General features: G+C 34.9%; 1 protein-coding gene across 2 annotated transcripts; it reads left to right on the forward strand.

Annotated features, from left to right (window-relative positions):
* Positions 1-696: 696 nt before the first annotated feature.
* Positions 697-23,892, forward strand: LOC131952753 (E3 ubiquitin-protein ligase ubr3). 2 transcript variants are annotated; one of them, XM_059315577.1, is made up of 39 exons: positions 697-1,185; positions 3,819-4,032; positions 5,167-5,309; positions 5,928-6,077; positions 6,256-6,357; positions 6,528-6,661; positions 7,419-7,628; positions 7,921-7,939; positions 8,829-9,014; positions 9,097-9,230; positions 9,565-9,657; positions 10,216-10,371; positions 10,598-10,726; positions 11,358-11,410; positions 11,614-11,753; positions 11,979-12,127; positions 12,338-12,407; positions 12,517-12,613; positions 12,827-12,974; positions 13,109-13,210; positions 13,333-13,546; positions 14,538-14,820; positions 15,044-15,241; positions 15,350-15,444; positions 15,596-15,748; positions 16,164-16,300; positions 16,403-16,513; positions 16,703-16,897; positions 17,004-17,137; positions 17,366-17,454; positions 17,767-17,878; positions 18,390-18,490; positions 18,917-19,035; positions 19,378-19,479; positions 19,821-19,946; positions 20,361-20,558; positions 21,007-21,216; positions 21,587-21,726; positions 22,209-23,892. In XM_059315577.1, the coding sequence occupies exons 1-39, from the start codon at positions 873-875 to the stop codon at positions 22,324-22,326; spliced, it is 5,577 nt and encodes a 1,858-aa protein (XP_059171560.1). In that variant the 5' UTR covers positions 697-872; the 3' UTR covers positions 22,327-23,892. The 2 variants fall into 2 exon arrangements, with proteins under 2 accessions (XP_059171560.1, XP_059171559.1); XM_059315576.1 differs by lacking the exon at positions 7,921-7,939 and having other exon boundaries at positions 7,419-7,647.

Genomic DNA, 23,892 nt, shown 5'->3' on the forward strand with positions numbered 1-23,892 from the left:
CACAAAAAAACCAGACCCACCCCCTAAAATGACATCACACCTCAGCCTACAACCCCCTCAAAATTGCAGTTTTTATAATGCAGAAGTGTAATGGTGTCACACAATCTGAACCCCACCCTCATCACACACCTTCACAAAATTACAGACCCCCCCCCCCCCCCCAAAGTGTGAAGTCATCGCCTTATGTAATAATTGTATTCCTAGTACTAGTAGCCTATATCTAGTAGTACTAGTACGTGTATAGTGTGTCTTCTAAACCTGAATTGTCGATCTAAATCTAGAATCTGTAAATAGATCTAGATCTATCTAGAATTTAGACCATTTGTTAATTTGTTAAGAACAGACAACAAAAAAAAAAAAACGTTTTACCAAATGGAACACTCGAGGTTCTTTTGGATTTGCGTTATGATGTTTCGAAAAGTTTCTTCCATGGTCTAGATCTAGAGTATTGTAAAGTCTAGATATTACCACAATACTTTAAACTTTATTCTTCATGGTAAAACTTGATCCACTCATAATTTTAGAACAGTATTCATACATTACATTATTTTAACTATCGAGATCTTAGATATCTTAATGACTACAAATAGACACTATGAGTAGGCTAGTTATACAACCGCGGTGTAGTTATCTCAAGCGCTCGCGCGCTCAGTGTTTACATCTTTTTTACTGAAGAATCTATAACTTCCGGTGTTATAAAGGCTTGTTATTGACAGCAAACAAAATAGACTGTGTGAATGATAGATAGTAAATTAGACACTATCAAAGTAGCATAAATTGAGTATTCATCGTGTAGACATAAAAATGTAGCAGTTTAAAAAACATACATCTAATAATTTAAGTTTGACTTCCCTAGAGAAAGCCTACTAAAAATGGCATCTCCTGGGAAATCACCAGATAATTCTTCATCTGCCAAAAAATCTCACTCTCAAACCAGACTTGGATCAGCTAGTGTATTTAATACCAACTCGGGATCCAACATAGGAGGTTTAATGAAGAGAGATAAACGTACTGTGGCTGTGTATTTAAAAGAAGAGAGCTCAAAAGCAAACAATTTAAAACCACTCATCGATCATTTAGATTACATTCTTGATCCTCACAAACCAATAGATGACTTTGAAAGTTTGGATTCATGCAAATGGTTTATCGCAGGAGGACTAACTTTTGAAGAATTTGGGAAAAAAGGCAATGTTATTTTAAATCTCTAATTGTAATTAGTAGTTTTTCTCACTAAATCTAGAATTTACGCAATTATCAATTTAAACATGACCACTGAATAATAGACATCCATATTAAATTATTAATCCATTAGGCACTAACTTTGGAGTTTTTAGTTCGTTTTAAACTAAACTTTATTGTTAGGAAGTGGCTATTCGGATCCGGGTCCCAATATTTTGTTGTCTTTTATTCTAATTAGTTATGCGGATTATCTAGCGTTAGTTCTTGTGTTGCTATTTCTAAATACCCTATATTTAGCTGTATAGGCCTATAGATAATCATTAAATACTGAGTAATTATTGGAAGTCGTTGTGGTCGAGTGGAGAACGCAGTACCTTGATCAGTTGCGGGATCGGAACCTATCAAAAGTGTATTTATCGAAGTTTAACATTCGATTGAGTTGTTTGCATAGGTGTCTTTTTTTCAATTGATTTTCTTTTCAAGATTTAGGTTTTAAACACACCAATTATAAAAAATATCCATAGATCGACTGCTCGCGTTTTCTGGTCAGCACAATAAAAATACCGACACGGTGTAGCCAGGGTCACTGTGAGTTCACTTTGGTTTAGTTAGATGTGAACAGTGTAGGCTTATGGCTTATAGCATATGTCATAGCAAGACCATAGATATATGAGCTTGTCGAGATTTGTCATCGTCGTAGTCTCCCCCCGCCCCCCCCCCCCTCCCAACCCAGCAAGAGGGAAAAATGGATTTGGGGTCATTCTGAGTTCAAATGTTACATATTGCTTCTATTAAAGCGTACTACAACGCATGCGAGATATTCGTGTTCAAGAAAACGGGTCCAGGAGCTGTAGTCTGCAGCCTCTATGAGCTATCTTATACAATTTTATATATATATATATATATATATATATATATATATATATATATATATATATATATATATATATATATATATATATATATATATATATATATATATATATATTTGGAGGGATAGACTTATGAAATCAAATTATGTTTAACAGAAGAAAAAATAAATAAAACACATTTTTACATGCACGCTCAACATTTGCTCGGCCATAGAAGTTCATACCATAGGCCATAATTATATTATAGTTATAGACCTAACAACACCCGCTCATCATAACATTTGTCAGTAATGATATCGGTTATTTAAAGCAAGATCTCAGTATATCATTTAGAATTACAAGGGATAAAAATCACAACAGAAAAGATATATACTGCATCTTAAAAGAATTTTTGTATAACTAAATCTTAACAATTCTATTGGCTGGTCCCAATAGCGGCAGAGGCTATTAGGACCCGGGTTCCAATAGCGGCCGTGGCTGTTGGGACCCGGGTCTGAATAGATGCATCCTTATTGTTATTATAAATCCAGGATGAAATGTATAGTATATCACTGATTTATTTGAGGCAAACATGATTTATTACTTTGCTAATGGCTAATGTAAATGTATGTATGTAATGTTCACAGAAAAAGACTAGATCTAGTTCTAGATGTAGGTCTGGTTTTAGCTTTTTCATAAAAATGTGGCCATTTAAAAAATATTTAGTAGATCTAGGTCTACTTAAAAAACTTAAATTAGTTTTGAAAAACTTGCTTCGAAGATCTATAATAATAGCTTCGATGTCTGTCTGTGTATCTATCAAACTTTAATCTATCTATCTGTCAAGAACGCTATAGAGAAAACATAAGCAGAATAAAAACATGCATAGTAATTCGAAAAACAAAACGTGACGTCACATGGATAATAGTAGAAAATAGTCTCAAGCCGGACAGTGCACACAATGATGTCATTGATTCTCGAGTAAACATTAGATTAAAAAGCCAATTTTGTCTAATCTTAAAAGTGGTTTGCTTGCAGAGTTTCTTTCATGCAATTATTCGGTTAGGCCCCCCCCCCCTCCAAAGAACGTTTAAGCCGCCCCCCCCCCCCCTTAAAGAAATGACGTCATCGATACTCCATAATAAAAATACTGACATTACGGCCTAAATTATGTGTCTAATGTTATAATAAGTTTTGCGTGAAGAGTTTCTCTTCTGGTAGGGGCAAAGCCCCTTTATTCCCCCCCCCCCCCCCTTCCCCGAAGGTAGAATGCCTAATTTAGTTATAGAGAAGATTTATACATTTACCAGTGTCGTCCTCCCCCGACCCGTCAAAATTTATTGGCCCCTGCAAAAATTCAAGTGCCCCACCCCCAGAAAAAAAGCCTGAAAAGAACACTGTCTGCGTGAGTAAAATTTATCGGTCAAAAGTAAGAAACAGGTCTATATTATAGAAGTAGACTCTAACTTTAGTTTGTATGAGCTACAAATGCGATCGGGGGGGGGGGGGGGTTCTTGAAATTTTCGGGGGTGTCGGTGGACTAAATTTTGTGGAAGGTGGCGGACACAGGTAAAAATATGTTTTCTCTAAAAAGTATTTTTCGTTTAATGGGACTGTAGACTCTATGAATACATGTATTATAAAGTCACTACACCAGCTGTGCTTATTCTAATTATTTTATAAAATCTGATTGAGTAAAGTGTATATTTATTATATAGACAAGAAGCCACATCTTTCATAAATATTCTGACACTCTCATCTCATACTACAGTTTTTTGTTTTTTTCAGTCAGAGAATATGACAGCTCTGTTATGTGTGGCCTTGTGTGGACTGCAAATTTTGTAGCATACCGCTGCCGCACTTGTGGTATTTCACCTTGCATGTCCATCTGTTCTGATTGCTTCCATGCTGGCAACCACGAGGGTCACGACTACAATATGTTTCGTAGCCAAGCGGGGGGTGCTTGTGATTGTGGAGATGCTAGTGTTATGAGGCCTGAAGGGTAGGTTAATATTATCTTTACTGTGAACAATATTTGGTAACTATTATCATCACATTGTTTGGTTGTATATCCTCTATGTTTTTTAAGGTTGTATTTTAAAATCTTGAACAGTAAGAGTAAAGCCCCACTGCATGGTATTTAGCGCAGATTCCCAAATGTTTGTTATTAAACATTGTCAGTTACTTCTGCTGAACATTTTATTATTTAGGTGTTTATTTGAGAAGTTCATTGTATTACTCCATTTATTAATTATAGTCATAAAAACTTCATTTTTGTGGATATACTTTAAAAAAAAATTGTTTCTGTTCTCATTATCAGTTATTTACAGGTAAGCAAAAATATTTGTTTTTATCCAATGTCTCCAACTTTAATGTGGAATCAGTGTGTGAGGGTTGTTTTAATACAGAAAAATCTTTTTGAATGGCACACATTTTAAGTAAAAAATTCAAACTCTTTATACAGATCTAAGCATATCTAATAAAACAAATTGATTTTTTTTAAGACTTAAAATTTCTTCTCAGTTAAAAGCCAAAAAGATTATGTTAAAAGAGTATTATATTGTCAAATGAAATATTTGTCAATCCATGACAAAAATTAGTATTTTATTTGCCTTGAAGAAAAAAAATTGTTAGTAATTTAAGTTAACTTTTGACATTTTTTAAACCCAATTTTCAAATAACTGTAACACATCTTAACTCCTGACCATTGGTTTATTCGTTCCTTTCAAGTGGTTTAAAAAAAATAACAGTTTTCTAGGATACAGAAATCAGTTGAAATGGCAGATTATTACTTGAGTTGGATCTCAGTAAATCTAATTATCTATTAATAATAGTTTTATTTTGATTAAGGTAAAGAAGTTGCATAGCACTAATAATTACCTTTCCTAAATACTAACTATCATGGCTGTTGGGTCATAAAGTAGTTTGATTTTTAAAGGTATATTTTTCAAGAGCCAAAATATTATAGTTTAAAATTATTTTAAAAATGTATCCTTCTATGAATTATTGGTATCATTTTTATAGTGTTATGTTGATCACAATAAACAAACAACTTTGATTCTCATCATTTTAAGCTCAGTCACATTTTGTTTCTGTAAAAAATGTATAAAAATATCTCTTTTGATTTAAACTGTAGGTTTTGTCCACGTCATGGTGAGCATAGAGACAGCAAATCTGACCCGGAGGCTCCAACAGAGCTAATGGCAGTGGCTAGAGAAATGGTGCCACAACTCTTTTTGAGATTACTATATCATTTGCGAGAACAGTTCAACTCTCAGGGTATGCTTTGTTTGTTGTATCATTTAAGAGAACAGTTCAACTCTCAGGGTATGCTTTGTTGTATCATTTGAGAGAACAGTTCATCAGTTCAAATCTGTTGATTTATATCAGGGCTGCCTACTTGTACAATTTACTTTGAATATTTAGACACCCAAATTAAATTGTTACTCGTGAGTAAAATTCTGACCTTTTAAAATTTGTGTATAAAAATGTCTAAAATCTAGTCTTGACAAAATCTAGTCTTGACAAAATCTAGTCTTGACAAAATCTAGTCTTGACAAAATCTAGTCTTGACAAAATCTAGTCTTGACAAAATCTAGTCTTGACAAATTCTAGTCTTGACAAAATCTAGTCTTGACAAATTCTAGTCTTGACAAAACCATTTTTAAAGCAATAAATCATGGAATATAATATTAAATAAGGACATAAAATTATCACAGATAAATTCATATCTAATTCATGTAGTTTTAAATAATTATATTCCAAGATTTTAACTAGCTGAATGTGAAACATTAAATAAGGACATAAAATTATCACAGATAAATTCATATCTAATTCGTGTAGTTTTAAATAGTTTCACATTCAGCTAGTTAAAATTAAGCATATTGTTTGTTACAGATAGTACAGGTAAAAGTTCCTTTCAACTCAACATAATGGATCTGGATCACTTTCTGAGTTTTATGCAATCATTGAGTGACATGGGGGCAGCCATGAGGCAAGTTATGGCACAGGCATTAACAAACGAAGAGCATTATTTAAAATCTACAGGTACAGTTTTCTTTTTCTTTGTCAACATATCACATTATTTTTTTTCTAAATCTTGTAGTATTTTTGTATTGATAAAAAATAAAATACATCTGTTTAATTTGTACAAATATCTTTCAGAAATACTCTCAATAATTGTTTGGATGTCTAAAATATTGTTTTCATTTATATTTTTGTTCAGTCCAAGTTGATCCACCTACAGACAGCAGGAACCTAAACTATGCAGTATTTAAAAAACATCTTGCTAACTTGCGATACCCAGTCAACTTTGATAGATACAAATGTAAGTTTTTTAAAGTTTTTTCAATAAGAATTTACCTTAGTCTACTTTAATTCACTAGTTATAATGAACTTTAATAGAAATATCATTTACTATGCTAAAATACCCCTGAACACAATAAACAGTTTTAAGTAGAGTAGCTGAAATATTGTACAATTGCAATGATTCCTCAGCAAAGCCAGGCATGTCTCAGAAGTTAGAGTACACCACAATCATTGAAGAACTGGTGTTTTGGGTGATGAGGTTTGAATTTCCCCAGCGATTAGTTACCTTTTTACTTGGTCTGTTACCTGATGACTTGTACAAGGTGAGATTACATTTCTGTTCAGCTTCTGTACACCGCTAGGGCAGACAACTTTAGAGTACAGTATTTAGAGTAGCATTTTCCTACCCTCATGCAGTTTTACACTTTGGCACATCATGTTTGACTATAAATAATATTGTAACATATGATGTTATAAGTGCCGTTAGTAAAGTTACCCTTTCAGACTTGGCCTGTCGGGCAGATGAAGTAGAGTTTACCTGTCTTTGTGACCACTGCATGTAAGGGGATAGTGTCCATTCCCCTTTACCTAACATAAATCAAAATACCCATCAAAGCTGGGTGGACTCAGGAACGTTCTGTTAACTTGAGTTTAGGATCCAAACTGGGGGCTTTTAGTTCAGTAATCATGCTCTACAGCCTGGCCACGACATCCCATGATACATGATCTTTTCCTGTTTGTGTCTTTGACACATGGGGTAGATGAAGTAGAGTTCATCTGTTTCAATGACCTGTGCATACAAGGGGATAGTGTGGTCAGCACTATGCCCAGTTGCCTTTGTTTCCCTAATGTAAGTCATGTACGGATCCAAGTTGGATGAACTCAGGGACATCTTACAGACTCGAGCCTGGGATCTGAACTCAAGGCTTTCGGGTTAGCATTCTAACACTCTACCGCTATGCAAAGTCTTCCCATTCCATGTTATAAAAATGACAAAAATTGTTGAAGTCCTATTTTATAAAATCAAGCAGATTGTGATATGTATTGACTAACATAACCAAACCATTTCATGTGATGCAGGAATCTTTTGCCAAGGCGTTTGTGAAGCATTACTCCCGCATATCTGTGGTGCTGAGTGAGGCTACTGACAGGTCCACAGTGGCCAACAGGATAGTTCACATCAGTGTTCAGCTCTTCAGCAATGAGCAGCTGGCTGTGTACCTCACTGAAAACCATAACCTTCTTCTCACCATCATTCTCTCCCTTGCCAACATGATACAGGGTATACGGGTGGTCAGTGCCCTTGAAGGTCAGTTCTCACTTAATTAACACAACATGATAGAGTAGATGGGTGGTCAGTGCCCTTGAAGGTCAGTTCTCACTTAATTAACACAACACGATAGAGTAGATGGGTGGTCAGTGCCCTTGAAGGTCAGTTCTCACTTAATTAACACATTATAGAGTAGATGGGTGGTCAGTGTCCTTGAAGGTCAGTTCTCACTTAATTAACACAACGAGTAGATGGGTGGTCAGTGCCCTTGAAGGTCAGTTCTCACTTAACACAACATGATAGAGTAGGTAGGTTGTCAGTGCCCTTGAAGGTCAGTTCTCACTTAACACAACATGATAGAGTAGATGGGTGGTCAGTGCCCTTGAAGGTCAGTTCTCACTTAACACAACATGATAGAGTAGATGGGTGGTCAGTGCCCTTGAAGGTCAGTTCTCACTTAATTAACACAACACGATAGAGTAGGTGGGTGGTCAGTGCCCTTGAAGGTCAGTTCTCACTTAACACAACATGATAGAGTAGATGGGTGGTCAGTGCCCTTGAAGGTCAGTTCTCACTTAACACAACATGATAGAGTAGATGGGTGGTCAGTGCCCTTGAAGGTCAGTTCTCACTTAATTAACACAACACGATAGAGTAGGTGGGTGGTCAGTGCCCTTGAAGGTCAGTTCTCACTTAATTAACACAACATGATAGACTAGATGGGTTGTCCGTGCCCTTGAAAGTCAGTTCTCAACACAACATGATAGAGTAGATGGGGGTCAGTGTCCTAGAAGGTCAGTTCTCACTAAACACAACATGATAGAGTAGATGGGGGTCAGTGCCCTAGAAGGTCAGTTCTCACTTAACACAACATGATAAAGTAGGTAGGTTGTCAGTGCCCTTGAAGGTCAGTTCTCACTTAACACAACATGATAGAGTAGATGGGTTGTCAGTGCCCTTGAAGGTCAGTTCTCACTTAACACAACATGATAGAGTAGGTAGGTTGTCAGTGCCCTTGAAGGTCAGTTCTCACTTAACACAACATGATAGAGTAGATGGGTTGTCAGTGCCCTTGAAGGTCAGTTCTCACTTAACACAACATGATAGACTAGATGGGTTGTCAGTGCCCTTGATATTGAGTTATTTAATTAGGTGGTCTTTAATTTCCCTTAAAATTAAATAAATTGTTTTTCTATCAACATATAATTTTTTTTGTCTAGATCCTGACCTGAAGTCAAGATTTCATTGTGTGGTCAACTGTGAGCATGAAATCATGAAAGACCACTGCTACTGGCCAGTAGTAAGTGACCTGATCAATGTGCTCTCACACCGCAGGATTGCCCACAAGTTTCTTGGTGATCCACAGCTAGTTGAGCTTTGGCTAGATCTTCTAAATGATATGCAAGGTAATTTCTAGTCAGATATTTTAGGTCATATTAAGCTTCATTCACATTTCTAGCATACTAAAACTTGTCCTGTTTTATCCAGGAATGAACTTGAACACCCGTGAGTTAAGTCAACATGTTGAGTTTGAGCCTGACACATATTATGCAGCTTTTTCTGCAGAGCTTGAGATCTCAGCCTCACCAATGTGGTCTCTTCTTATGCACTGTCAAACACCAGTAAGTTGCTTGCTATTACAGCCCCTGTCAGACACCAGTAAGTTGCTTGCTATTACAGCCCCTGTCAAACACCAGTAAGTTGCTTGCTATTACAGCCTCAGTCAGACTAGTACTAGAAAGTTGCTTCCTATTACAGCCTCAGTCAGACTAGTACTAGAAAGTTGCTTGCTATTACAGCCTCAGTTAGACTAGTAAGTTGCTTGCTATTACAGCCTCAGTCAGACCAGAAAGTTGCTTGATATTAAAGTCGATGTCACATTTTGTTCATATAGCTTCTAATTTATTATTTTCTTTAACACTGTATAATCAATTTTTTTCTATTTCCTGTGTTTAGGAAACAAAAGATTTTGTTTTGGACATGATCAAATCTGCATCAGTTGCTCTGGAAGACTGGTTTGATGCTATCAATTTTAAAGATACAATGAAGGTAAACTAGAGTATCATATGGATTTCTTATGAAATTGTTTGAGTCCAAACTGTAATTTTTATTTTGTCAAATTTCTTTTTTAGATAGAATGTTAGTTACAATACAAACAAGTGTGAGAATAAGATTCCATTGCAGCTTGTTTCATTGTGAACTTTCAAAATCTTTTCACATTAATCCACTTTAAGTCCATTCACACACATGGGTGCAGAGATTTGCAATGGTTAACCATGATGTTTGCCCACTATAGGTTGATTATTTTCACTTTGTGACATCTTTTCACAAACTAGATAAAGTACTAACTAAAGTTCCTTTATTTATAAAGTATGTATTTTAGCTCAGCAATGCTAACAGTAACTGAAACAAGATAAAGCAGTTTATTAACACTTACTGGGGATTGAGTGTGTATGCCCAATCCAAACCTTCATTCTCTCATTGTGGATACATTTATTTTCAGCCTAATCCTTACTGTCATGCCATAGTCTAATGGAGATACATTTATTTTTTAGTCCTATTCTCACCTACTGTTTATTTTCTAATTAAAATAAATTTATTTTTCAGCCCAATCCTTATCAGCTGACATTCCACCTTCCACTGCACAGATATCTGGCAACTTTCATTATGACAGCTGTCAAATATCACAATTGTGACTTGCAGTCCATTCTCCCAAGTGACTCACTGTTAAAGAAAGTTATGATGCACACTTTACAAGTTCAGGTTCGTTCACACTTATTCTAGACTCACAACTCTGCTCAGTGGAAAATACATTTCTTAGTTAAACTTTGGCGGAAATATATTTTGATAACTAAACTATGGTTATTTTTAGCCTCATAATGTCTAGCTATTTTAATTTCAGCTTTTAAAAAAAAATGTTTCTTATTCGTAGTACGGTTAGTTTAGATTCTGTTTAGATTAATATATATATATACCATATATTTTATAGGTTTGCTTAGCCCAAATATATACTGGAATGTGGGTGAGGAATGGTATACAGATCAAGGGTCAAGCTATGACCTACATACAATGCCATTTTTGTTACTCCATGGCAGATGCAGATCTGTATCTTCTACAGGTACTACTTTTTAAATTATTTTATGTTAAGGTTTTACATGTTTTCTCACATTGTGTGCCTTTTTACAAGCTTTTAGTTCAATTGATTACTCTGTCCTGCTTTGTCATGGTTGGAAACTTGTGAAACAAATTTCACTTGGTTTAACTAATTGTGCTTCAAATTTGAAACATGTTAAGCACTTATTACAGTACAATGTGGCATGAACTTTAACTTAATTCTTAGATCAAAATTAATTTACAAAATTTAATTGATGATATCTGTATAAAGTACTTATAGTATTGCATGATACACACCTATTCTGTGTATTAACTGGTGGCATGTTTTTTAGTCATGAGATTTTCTTAATACTAAAATGTAAAAAAAAGTATATAAAAATTGTTATCTGACACATTTTTTTCCATATCATTTGTCCTGAGATATCATGTCTGGGATATTTGGTCTGAGATCACTAGTCCCACCACCTAATAAAAACAAACATTTTCTATGTAATAGAAATAGTGGTGATTTATTATATTTTTTTACATTTATTTTTTCAAACAATTTTAAAATTTTAGGCCAAGGTTGTACATTTTGTAAATTGTTTGTGTTTGTCAAAATTTTGGTGAGCAAAATACATCATCTCTCTTTTCAGTTATGTGCTACAAAATTGGATCCTGATTGTTTTATCTTCACAGTACTAGAAAGGTATTTATTGATGGTTTTTGAAAAACTTTTGTGCTTTTATTAAATAACAGATATTAGGCAGTCTGATTTTTGTGGAATAATATATTTTTTTACTTGTAAAATCTGCATCCATTTAAATTTTTGCTTTTTTACTTGTTAATTTTTATTCAACTGCTATAGCCTATATGTGTAAGTTTGACATCTCTTGTGTGTAATTCCAACAGGTTTCACATCTTGAACTGGCTGTCCTACTCTCCAGACCCCATCCATTTAGGAATATCTTTGGAACCAGATCAGGAGTTGGCCATGGTGGAAGGAGCACTAAGTCTACTCTCTGCTCTTATGGGAATGCATACATATCTAGGTCTGGATGCTTTTCTAACGTATCTTTTTAGCAATTAATACAATTTTATGCTAATTATTGCAGCTACTTAGAATATGCTGCTATGTTTCAACCAGTTTTTACATAAAATCCAATATTTTAAAAAAAAAAGTTTATGAATGAAGCAATAAGCATGAATTAGTTGAGAATGAGAGAGCCAAATTTGTAAGCTGATTAGATTTATAGTGTGTATAAAATGCTACACAGGTATCAGCGATGAAGAACTGATAAGGAAAGAAATGGCCTCTCTGTTGTGTATGAATGACAGACAACACAGTAATCTAATGGACTTGATGCCAGAAAAGACAGGGGTGAATGGGCTTGCTAAAGAACTCTTTGAGCCAACACTGCAAAAGGTACACAGATTAAAAAACTCAGTTTTTTTAGTAGTCTTGTAAGAGCTGTATTTCCTGATCATTTAAAAAAAAAAACTTAACAAGAAATATGAATGTATATATAGATCTATATCTAATTGATTAATTGTGATTTTTTTGACTGAATGAAAAGGTGTTTCTACATTTCCTTGAGTTGGGTGAGTACATTAAAAACACTGTTATCTATTCCAGCTTGCAGATTATAAAGCACCCAACTTTGAAGCAGGCGGAGGCCTCCAGCAGGGAACTTATGTTCCTAAAGGTTAGTTTATGGAGCATTATCATGGCTGTTTTGATGAGTGAATGCAACTGAATGTCAATTTTCCATCAGCCATAACCTCATGTATGTTGTTTCCTTGATATCACTCCAGCTGAAGTTTGGGAAAAAGATTTTGATCCAGTTCATGTATCACAGAGAGCAATATACAGGAGGGACATGCAGTCAGCGATGGATCGTTACACTGAATAGTAAATGTTGCTTTTCTTGTGGTTTCATATCGTTCAAAGATTTTCTTTCCCTAAATGCTGATAAGTAAATGTTGCTTTGGTTATGAATACTGTGTTTTTAACTCAAAGATTTTCTTTCTCTAAATGCTGATTAGTAAATATTACTTTGGTTATGAATACAGTGTTTTTAACTCAGATTTTCTCTCAGTCTGACACATATTTTGTTCCTCCCAGCTTACGTACACATAAAAACTACAAGAAAAAGACAACTCCATGGCCACCTTTCAAGATGGACGCCAATATTCACCACGAGTACACAGGCATTTATAGACTGCTCAACTGTAAAGCAATGCATGCTTTCTTGTTCACAGTTCTACACAAGGTAGCCTGGACCACACTGTTTTAATCTAGTGTTTAACTAACTCTGAATGAGCTCATCAAAAATGTAATTTAAAATGTTATCCCCTTAATTCATATTTGAAAGGATATGTTTCAGTTATGTTGTTTTATTGACAGGCTCTGAGTCGAGACAAGAACCTGCCTGAAGCCATATTGTTTCACAGCACCCACTTGCTAGAGATGTGCTTACACTACGCTCCCAAAACCTTTCCTAACAGGGTACTTTATTTTAACATGGCTAATTTTGGCTTCTTGTTTTCATTATTTTAAGATTTATACCTCTGACTTGTATACGTATATGTTTAGTGATTGACTCTAATACACCTGTGTGTGTACAACAGGTCCCTGGCCTCTCCTTACACGTCCAGGATGGACAGTTAGACAGGTGGTATGGGACCTCAGATATCAAGGCCAATGCTTGTGACATCATCAGTGAGGTCATTGTGCCAGTTCCAGTGACAGAAGAAGAGGTTCGAGCCAGTGGCTCAGCAGATGATGACATGGACACATCCACGCTGGAAGAAATGTTCCAGCTCCAGCCCTCAGCTATTTCTGGTACTTTGCTTGTTTGTATTTTTTTAACCTGAGAACTAGATTATAATAATTTCACCTGAGAATTCTAGATTTAAAATAAATTTACCTGAGAACTAGATTTAAAATAATTTCACCTGAGAATTTTAGATTTAAAACAAATTTACCTGAGAACTAGATTTAAAATAATTTCACCTGAGAATTTTAGATTTAAAACAAATTTACCTGAGAACTAGATTTAAAATAATTTCACCTGAGAATTTTAGATTTAAAACAAATTTACCTGAGAACTAGATTTAAAATAATTTCACCTGAGAATTTTAGATTTAAAACAAATTTACCTGAGAACTAGATTTAAAATAATTTCACCTGAGAATTTTAGATTTAAAACAAATTTACCTGAGAACTAGATTTAAAATAATTTCACCTGAGAATTTTAGATTTAAAACAAATTTCACCTGAGAATTCTAGATGTAAAAAAAAAAAATTCCTGAGAATTCTAGATTTAAAATTTTAGATTTAAAACAAATTTACCTGAGAACTAGATTTAAAATAATTTCACCTGAGAATTTTAGATTTAAAACAAATTTCACCTGAGAATTTTAGATTTAAAACAAATTTACCTGAGAACTAGATTTAAAATAATTTCCCCTAAGAATTCTAGATGTAAAAAAAAAAAATTCCTGAGAATTCTAGATTTAAAATTTTCCAGGAAATTCTAGATTTAAAACAAAATTTCCAGGAAATTCTAGATTTAAAACAAATTTTCCAGGAAATTCTGGATTTAAAACAAATTTTCCTCAAAATTCTAGTTATACATACAACGTTTATGAAATGTGTCATTATAAAATATTATGATAAACAAGCTAAAAATGTACCTTGTTTTCTCCCGGCCCAATCATCTTATCATGTTGTTTTAAGTGCACTGGGCTATTCAAATGTTGTGTTACTTCTTTGATAAAATTAACTTTTTTTTTAAAATTTTGTGTCTTGTAACAAAGAAATTTATCCCCAGCATCCAGTGGCCCTGTGACCTCCGCCCAGTTAGGACAGATTCCATCCCTTGCGATGGTCTCTCTACCATCCGTTGCTACAGGACTGGGGTCAGGGCCAGAGTCTGAGTTTGCTCTAGGGATAGCAATACCCCACCCACCACCCAACCCCCCCAAACCACTAGTGAAAAGATATGAGAGTAGGGGCGTGGCCACAGCTCAGTTCATCACCAAGAGGATAACCATTAAAGAAAGTCTGATCTCTGTGTTGATTAAACTTCACACCAAGATGGGTGGGGCAGCCAGGTAAATTGCCACATTTAAACATTATTTTAAAACAATTATTTATCTACTCTAGTTTGTATGATTGGTTAAATAAGATACAAATCTCATGCTGATGAATGGATCAGCCAAGTGATGTAACAAGAGTACTCTGTGAGTCAGTCCAAACTAGATGATATAACAATTTTGGACTTAGAATTACATTTTGAAATTTTTTAAACATTAAATGATTTGTTTTTCCCACCAGCTACAAGCCAAAAACCCAGTCCCCATCTGTATCCTCAAGTGTTGTAGAAGGGGGTGATGGGCAGGTGTACATAGAGCGCTTCCTGGACCATCTATATACAGCCAGCACTAATGCTTCCAGAGTCATTGACGATACTTGCCGCTCTCTCAATATGACAAAGGTCAAGGCTGGACCATCCGAGACTGAAAAAGATAGCAAGTATGGATGTGTTCTAGTATCACTAAACTTACATTCATAGTTTTTAATGACACAGTTACATTTTTTTAAAATGACAGCTACTATCTGTGAGTACTTTTTTTGTGACAGGAGAAGAAAGGCTTGGAATAGACAACAAAAGCTAATGGCAGAGTTTGCATCAAAACAAAAAGCTTTTATGGAGCAAGCCATGGAGGAAGAATCAGGTTAAAGAGCAACAGTTTTTTTTTTTTTATTTTAAAATTTTATATATCATTTACTAGTATAGTTTCCAACCAATTTACCTAGAATAATGCACTGGTTAAGTTGTCATCTGGGTGCCGTCTATTGATATTGGTGTTTCTTGCGTGTTGATAGAGAGAAGTGAGTCCAGTCCATCCTCAGCAAACTTAGAACAAGAGAAAGATTTGAGTGAAGCCAAGCAATACGACTGCGTCATCTGTAGCCAGTCCACCCCTTCAACTGGTGACAGACCCATTGGACTGGTTGTCTTCCTGCAGGCCTCTAGTGGTGTGTACTTTATCCTGTCACACAAGTGTGTAGTGCATTCTGTGTCACACAAGTGTGTACTTCATTCTGTGTCACACAAATGTGTACTTCATTCTGTGTCACACAAGTGTGTACTTCATTCTGTGTCACACAAGTGTGTACTTCATTCTGTGTCACACAAGTGTGTAGTTCATTCTGTATAGCTTTGTATCAGAACACTTGTGTAGTTCATTCTGTCTAGCTTTGTTTCAGCACACTAGTGTAGTTCACTCTGTGTAGCTTTGTGTCAGAACAAAGTAACAACTTCTCTCTTGCAAGTCTCATGTTATTTTACACATCAGATCACTTTCTGGCTTGTGTTAGTTTGTTACCTTGTGTTAAAAAAATATTGGCAAACCATTGTCAAGTATTTTGATAACTAGTGCATTTGTTTCAGTTCTTGGTCATCGCCAACAGAATAATCAGGAAAATTCTTTGAATATCTCTGACTCGTATGTTCAGAAGTTCCGTAAATCCTCCTGTGGAAAAGTTATCAAGAAAAAGCTTGAGATCCTACAGAAAAACTTTGAAGAGGTAAGCTTTATTTTATACCTTCCCATGTAGCATGTCTGTAAAAGCTTGTATTTTGACTGAACACCCCATGAATATTTAAATGACGGAAATAAATTTTCCCAGAAGTCTTGTGAGCTGTCTGTCAACATTGGCTGGGAAGGGGGCGTGGTTGCCCAGACGTGCGGACATTATCTCCACCTTGACTGTCATAAGTCATACCTTGATTCTCTACGGGTAAGTCAAGCATTTGACTTTATTGACGTAATATAACAACCTTACTTGAAAATTTGTTGCAGCTTACTCTTTACTGTATTAAAACTTCCTTCCTCTTTAACAAAGTTATGATTGTTGTATTGTAGTTACCATTTTTATACTGCAACACAACCAGTATTTGATTAGTATCATTATGTTTTACTACTGCAGACACAAAACCACTCAGAGATTCTGGCAGTGAACAAGCGAGAGTACTGGTGCCCCCTGTGTCGCCAGCTGTCCAACTCTGTGATCCCAATGGTGCCAGAAGAAAGCCGCACCATGTTAGTGAAGCCAGTGTCTAGAGACTACAAGCAAATGGTGCTTGATATAGCTGAAATGATGGTCAACAGACGGATAGGCCAGGTTAGACCTACTTCACTTTAGTCAAGCTAAATCATGTATGTAATAAATCAGCTGCTTTACTTGTTTTTATAAGTTTTTATAAGTTTTTATAATGTTTATGTTCCAGGAACACCCAACCCTGACCCGTGCTATGGGAACTGTGATGGAGGATCTCACCAAAATAACTTACCCCAGCTACCTGTCATTCTCTTCTACACGCAACACTGAGACTTTATTGCTTTTTATCTCTTCAGTTGCCAGGTTTTTCCATTCTTCATACATGTCTTTACATTTAAAGAGACAACGTTTTGTTTAATTAAAAGTGAACCTAGCTGGTTAGAACAGAGTAGAGATTTTTAACAAAATGAAAGCATGTAGATCTATAAATACTGTAAACAGTGGCATCAGTTTTAAGATATTAATTTAAAAAGGAGTTTGTAGAAGTTTTTTTTCATGTTGATTTGACTTGTGTATTGTGTTTGATGGCAGGGTAAATCTAGAAATGGAACTCTTACAGAAAGGAGGTAGCCTGTTAGAATCTCAGTCCACTAGTGCAGCCAAAAAACAAAACAGTTTCTGTAAGTAAACATCAGCGCTTTAAAATAGTGCTGGCCACAATTAGTCATTATAGAGTCAAATATTGTATCACTAAGTGTAATAGTCTAATAATCAAGTGTACTGATCCAGTAAAATATTGCATTTACTTTTTATGCTATGTGTCTGTCCATCAAACAAATGTTCTGACTTTTAACGTCCCATGTCAGTGTAATTAATGTAGCCCTTGTAGTTATTGCCCTTGTAATTGTAGCCCTTGTAGTAGCTGTAGCCCTTGTAATTGTAGCCCTTGTAGTTATTGCCCTTGTAATTGTAGCCGTTGTATTTTCCCCCAGTGCCTCTCATCCATGTCCTGAGTCTCCACAGCAAGATTCTAGTTTCCAGCTCCCCATACCCAGACCTGTGGGCCCACATAACTGGCAGGAACCTGTGGGACCAGACCTCCAGGTAAGTTGTTGCATTGTGAAGGGGGGGGGGGGAAGACTTCTGATACATTGTAAAGGTGGAGGAGAAGAGAATTAAGCTGAAATTTCCAGGAGCCATCTCTAAAAAGATTCGACTAAATGTAGCTCATGAGCCTACTTGATCCTTAAGTCCTCAATGTTGATTCTATAATATTTTGCTTTTGTGTTTTCCAATTTCAAATGTTTACTGAGTTTTTGACTCATATTATTGTCAATTTGTCAAATAGAATGTCTACACTACATAAGTAGTCATACCATTGTATTGCCAATTTTTAAAACTTTGAAATCATGAGCTACAATAGAATTTTTGAAAACTAAATTTTAATATACAATTTTCTATCTCTGTTTATTTCAGACTACTGTGTCTAATTTCCTTTTTGTTCTGTGTTAATTATATCAGTGTTGAATTTTCATATTTATTTTATCAGTGCTGTGTAAATTTCTGCATTTCTTTTATCAGTTTTGTTTTAATTTTGTTGTGTTTCTGCCTTCAGTAGTGTGTCAGTGTATGAGAGACAAGTCCCTGTTCTACTGAAAGATCCTCTCAGCCTCCTCATACAATTTGTGCTTACATTATCTTTTGCCATAGAGTCTGGTAAGTTTTTAAAATTAGAAAATTCTTGATGAGGTCTAAACGTAAGCCTTTTCTTTTATTCTCTTGATATAATTCTGCAAAAAAAACCACAGAAATACCTTTCTTACACCCTTATTCAGCCCCTTTTTTCCAATCTATAATTATCCCCAAGGAAAAAGAAAATTTTCAAAAAAAATCTAGAAGGAAAATGTTAAATGTAACAACAAAAGGGATTTTATATTGCTTATATTATTATTTTAAATCTATTTTTGTAACAGTGAGCATAGAAACAAGTATGGTAATGCTAAACATACTAGCAATGTGTGACAAACGCATGCCATTGTATTCAGATATTTTAGATTTCTATTCAAAACATTGATTGTGTATGTAGACTGGTGTTGATAAAAGTTGATCAACAGTCCATACATGTCCCACATTTCTCCACAGAACACCTAGACTTTGTGATACAGATGCTGTACAACCTGGTCTTTATACAAGCTTTGGCTTTTGTCAGCTGCAAGTTTTCCAGTGATGAACGAGATGCATGGCATAGGAAGGGGAGACAGGTGTGTATTGTAAGCCAGGTTTTAACTACCTGTGAGTGAGCCCCTCTCTCCATAATCCTGTCCTGGATGAGCTTATAAAAGTCTTACACTTGTTAAGATTTCAGTTGGAAAGCTTTTAGTTTCTTATCTTTAATACATCAGGAGCTTGCAAGTATTTTAACTTACACAAAAAAATTATTAATAAATGTGAAAGTTATGCCTCAAGAAATAGATTTTAAAATGGTTAATATTTAAAAAACCAGTCAGTATTTTTTCTTAAATGTTAAAACTGTTACAGCTCATGATTTTTTTAAAATGTTAAAACTTACAGCTCATGATAAAAAGTTTAATTATTTAACCCAGAGCCAGACTGCCACCATTGAGGGACTCCTAGGTCATGTGATCAGTGGACTGTCTCGCAGTACTCTGTATGAGGAGATTGACAACTCTCATATGCTGCCTGCTGTAAGTTCTTACATGACAACTGCTACACGCTGCCAGCTGTTATTTCATGACACTCCTCTGTTAAACACTTTTTCCACATTGCCATGTTCACCTATGCACTAATATTGTAATAGTACTATTGTTAGATAAAGTCATTTTTAGACTGCTGTGCTTGCAATAGAACATCTTTATTATTCTTGTTTACTTTCATTCTAAATGCAAACAAAACACCACTTGCGATAAGAAATAATTAATTTTAAGTAAAAATGTCAGTGTATTTATTGTATTTTTGAATGGAGTAATCCATCGGTCAATTATTATTTTGAATAAACAGACTGAAGTATTTTGTGTAACGTCCTCAGATATGTCAGAATGTCTGGTCACCACAGAGCGTCCAGCAGATGGTTGAAGAATACTGTTTACCTTTCATGCGCATCTCAGCCCTCCTTAAAAGTCATATTTTTAGTATTGAAATTACACCAGCTCAGGTAGGAATTTACTTAAGCTCAGGTAGAAAATTACTTCAGCTCAGGTAGGAAATTACTTCAACAATGGTTGGAAAGTACACCAGCTCAGGTAGGAATTTACTTAAGCTCAGGTAGGAAACTATACCAGCTCAGGTAGGAAATTACACCAGCTCAGGTAGGAAATTATACCAGCTTAGGTAGAAGTTTATACCAGCTCAGGTAAGAATTTACTTAAGCTCAGGTAGGAAATTACTTCAGCTCAGATAGGAAATTACTTCAACTATGGTAGGAAATTACACCAGCTCAGGTAGGAAATTACACTTACCTCAGGTAACAAATTAGGCTTCCTTTGTCATCACAGGTCAATTTTATTTCAATAAACTATTATGCTCCATATTCATTGCAGTAATGCTAATATTTTGTTTATTTTCATAGCCTGGACAAAGTGAGTTTCAACAACTGTCCACCTACTTACAACTGTACAACCAGGCAGATGGTCCAGTAGATGGTGTATCTGGCACAGCCTCGAGCCTAGCCTGCTTGAGGTGGGTGGTGGAAGAACCACATGCATTGATCAGGGCCTGGTGTGTTCATGTGACTGACTTTATAAATGCTGCGCCACAAGAGGCTAAGGTATCTCTATCTTTATATTTTCTAGTTTCTGCCTTTTTTCATACAGTTAAATTACTGTAATACCCTTAAGTGTTATATTCAATAAAATGTCATCTGATTGATTGATCGACTGAAAAAATGACAAAAATATCCTCCATCATTCATGATCGGTTTTCAAAATTATTTTTTGGGGAGGTGATTTAGAAAACAAATTTGGCATAAAAATTTTTTAAAAATCTGAGCATATCTGTTAATTATATTTTTGGTGTATTCTGAGGTGGACCATTGGTTTGATACTTTTTATTACAGATTTTATTGTTTTTTTATCTATAAAATTTGGTTATTGTTTTTACCAAAATCTTTGGTTGTTTAATTCATTTTTTCTTTGTTAAAATTTAATTTCAACCAGACATTTAAAAAAAAAAAACTTTTAAAAGTTTAGGCTCTCATTGTTTTTTCTACCAACCAGACACTTTTCCAAATAAATCCCAACTGGCAAAAGCCTGGCCTGATCAAGCTGCCTGAGAGCTACTACCAGATCTTTCAGATGTTCAGGACTGCCAAGTGCAATGAATGCAACCAAGTCCCTAAGGATCCAGCCATCTGTCTTGTTTGTGGACAATTTTTGTGTTTTAGGGAAGGATGCTGTGTCACAGAAAGTGTTTACGAGAGTGTTGCAGTAAGTCAGCATTAGCTATATGTCAGCATTACTTCTGAGGGTAGTAAGAAGTTGTTTTATATGTCAGCATAACTTCTGAGGGTAGTAAGAAGTTGTTTTGTATGGTCAGCATAACTTCTGAGTGTAGTAAGAAGTTGTTTTATAAGTCTAGATAACTTGAATTATTTACTTTGAGTTGACCATAGGTTTCTATCCTTTAAACTGAAATTTCACTTAGAAGAGTTAAGTCTTAAATTTTTTTAACGATCTTTACCATCTTACTTCATGGTAATGCTCAAACCAAATAATATCTATTTTGATTGATTGGCAAACCTAAATTATCATAAATTTAGTTACTGCATATGGCCTAATTAGAACTTGTTTTGTCCAGCATTCAGTCCAGTGTGGTGCTGGTACAAGCATGTACTTGTTGGTCAACTCCAGTCTGGTTGTTGTCATCAGAGGAGCCAGGGCCACACTGTGGGGCTCTGTCTACCTGGATGAACACGGAGAGGAGGACAGAGACCTTAAGTAAGATTACTTTCATCTTAAGTAAGATTATCTCACCCAAACTAAGATTACTTTCATCTTAAGTAAGATTATCTCACCTCAAGTAAGATTACTTTCATCTTAAGTAAGATTATATCACCTCAAGTAAGCTTACTTTCATCTTAAGTAAGATCACTCTCATCTAATGATTATCTCACCTAAAGTAGAATACTCCCATCAAAAGTAAGCATCTAAAGTAAGATTACTCACATCTACAGTAAGATCGCTCCTACCTAAATTTTTAGTTCTTTTTTTCTCATTAATACATTTGTCAACCCAACATTGGCTTTAAAAAAATTCATAGTTTTTGTCTCCACCAATATCTTTTAGTTGTTTTCTATTGCAGTATAGATAGTAGTTAGATCCTTTTTTTATTACATCTTATCTAAAGAAATGTTTTGTTCAGACAAAATGAAACTTGTGTACTTTCTATGTTAACACTTTATGACAATATTTTCTTTCAGGCGAGGCAAACCTCTGTACTTAAGCATGGCGCGGTACAATCTTCTGGAAAGCCAATGGTTATCTCACAGCTTTGACCATGCCTGCAAACGTTGGATCTGGCACAAAGATCAGCTGTAGGGGCCTGACCCCCAGCCTCAGGAAGTGACCCCCCTCCCCCTGTATCATATACAAGTCTTTCATTTGTTCACATTCTGCTGCTTGTTTTACCTCAGTTCCTCTCATAGACATTTTTTTTTAACACTCACATGGTAATACTGGCCTCATCCAGTTTTAAACTGCTGGAGACTACTCTTCAGTTTCTCATCTGTACAGTTGTTTTATCACTCACCTTAGGAATACTGGCTTTGTCCAGTTTTGTTAATAACATAGCCTTTAAAACCTAAAATATAACTATAAAAATATATCAGTCTATAAATACTAAATATGGTCATGGTCATATATTTGGCTACAACATAGGAATCAATAGAATTGTGTCAAATTATAGAAGTATGCCTGGTGTTCATGTGATTTTATCCTCATTAAGGTTTCTATTTTAATTATTTTGTGCAGGTTATCAATATTTTTAATAATAAATATACATCCTGACATTTTCTGTTTTCCAACAAAATTGGAGAACTGAATTTATATTTTTTGTAAAAATGCTAAAATTTTACAGAATTCTAACCAAATAAAATGATATATATTAACGAAGAAATGTGTCAAATCTAACTTTTTGTACATAAAACCTAAAATAATCCTGTGATAAGTCTGCCCAAGTCTGTATGCAGCTGATTGTTTAAAGTAGTGCAAATAAACAATGCTTTACAAGTTTCAATGGGCGTGTCTACTTGTACTTCCTTTTTTGTTCTAATTGTATTCATACACTTTTTTTATTCAACTATTTTATTGTTGCATTTGCATTTTTAAATTTTTTCTTGTTAAAACAAATTATGACTTATGAATATTAATGAATTTAATTCAGTAAATTTGGTTCTTGCTAATGGTGCAGTTGAGAGTTCTAAATTGTTTATTGAGTGTCTATGCTAGTAGCTAGCATATAAATAACATATTGAAGGCAGACAGCCATATTTTACTAATAGGTCCATATAATTCTGTTATTTATTGAAACATGGAGCTGTAGATTTTTATTGTATGCACCTTGTTTCAATTCATCATACAAGTAAGCTACCTGCTTGTGAAGTTGCACAGAAAAACAGCAGATCAGCTATCTCTTGCTGCAAAATTTGCTGTGACCCCATGATTGATCCTACAATGGTTGTTGATGTTTCACAGATTGATGCTTGCTTGATGTGATTTAGGTTAGTTTGATTTGCTGAGATTAAAGTTGGCATAATTTTATTGTTTTTTCAGTACAATCTTCTACTCACATTAACAATTTGTTAAGATTTTACTCCATCACATAAGACTGTTGCATTGTTTATAGTACTATTTATTTTGTATACAAATGATTCAGTAAAATAGATTACTGTACTTATTTAGACACTGACTGCGCTTTATTTGAAGATAAAGTTTTTCTTCAATGTGACAATTTGTTTTGGTGTGTAGTACTTTAGGGCAAACATGTTCTTGTGGGTGAGGTAAACAGGTCCTGGCAAAAGGGAAATAAACTATCCTGTTTTCCTTTCTTATTGTGTGATTTATTCTGATTAAAAACATGTGACTTCCTCAAACTGGTTTCATTGT

This window comes from Physella acuta, unplaced genomic scaffold (assembly GCF_028476545.2).
Source record: "Physella acuta isolate Inbredline_101_S28 unplaced genomic scaffold, ASM2847654v3 ptg000890l, whole genome shotgun sequence".
In the NCBI taxonomy this organism is placed as follows: Eukaryota; Metazoa; Mollusca; class Gastropoda; family Physidae; genus Physella; species Physella acuta.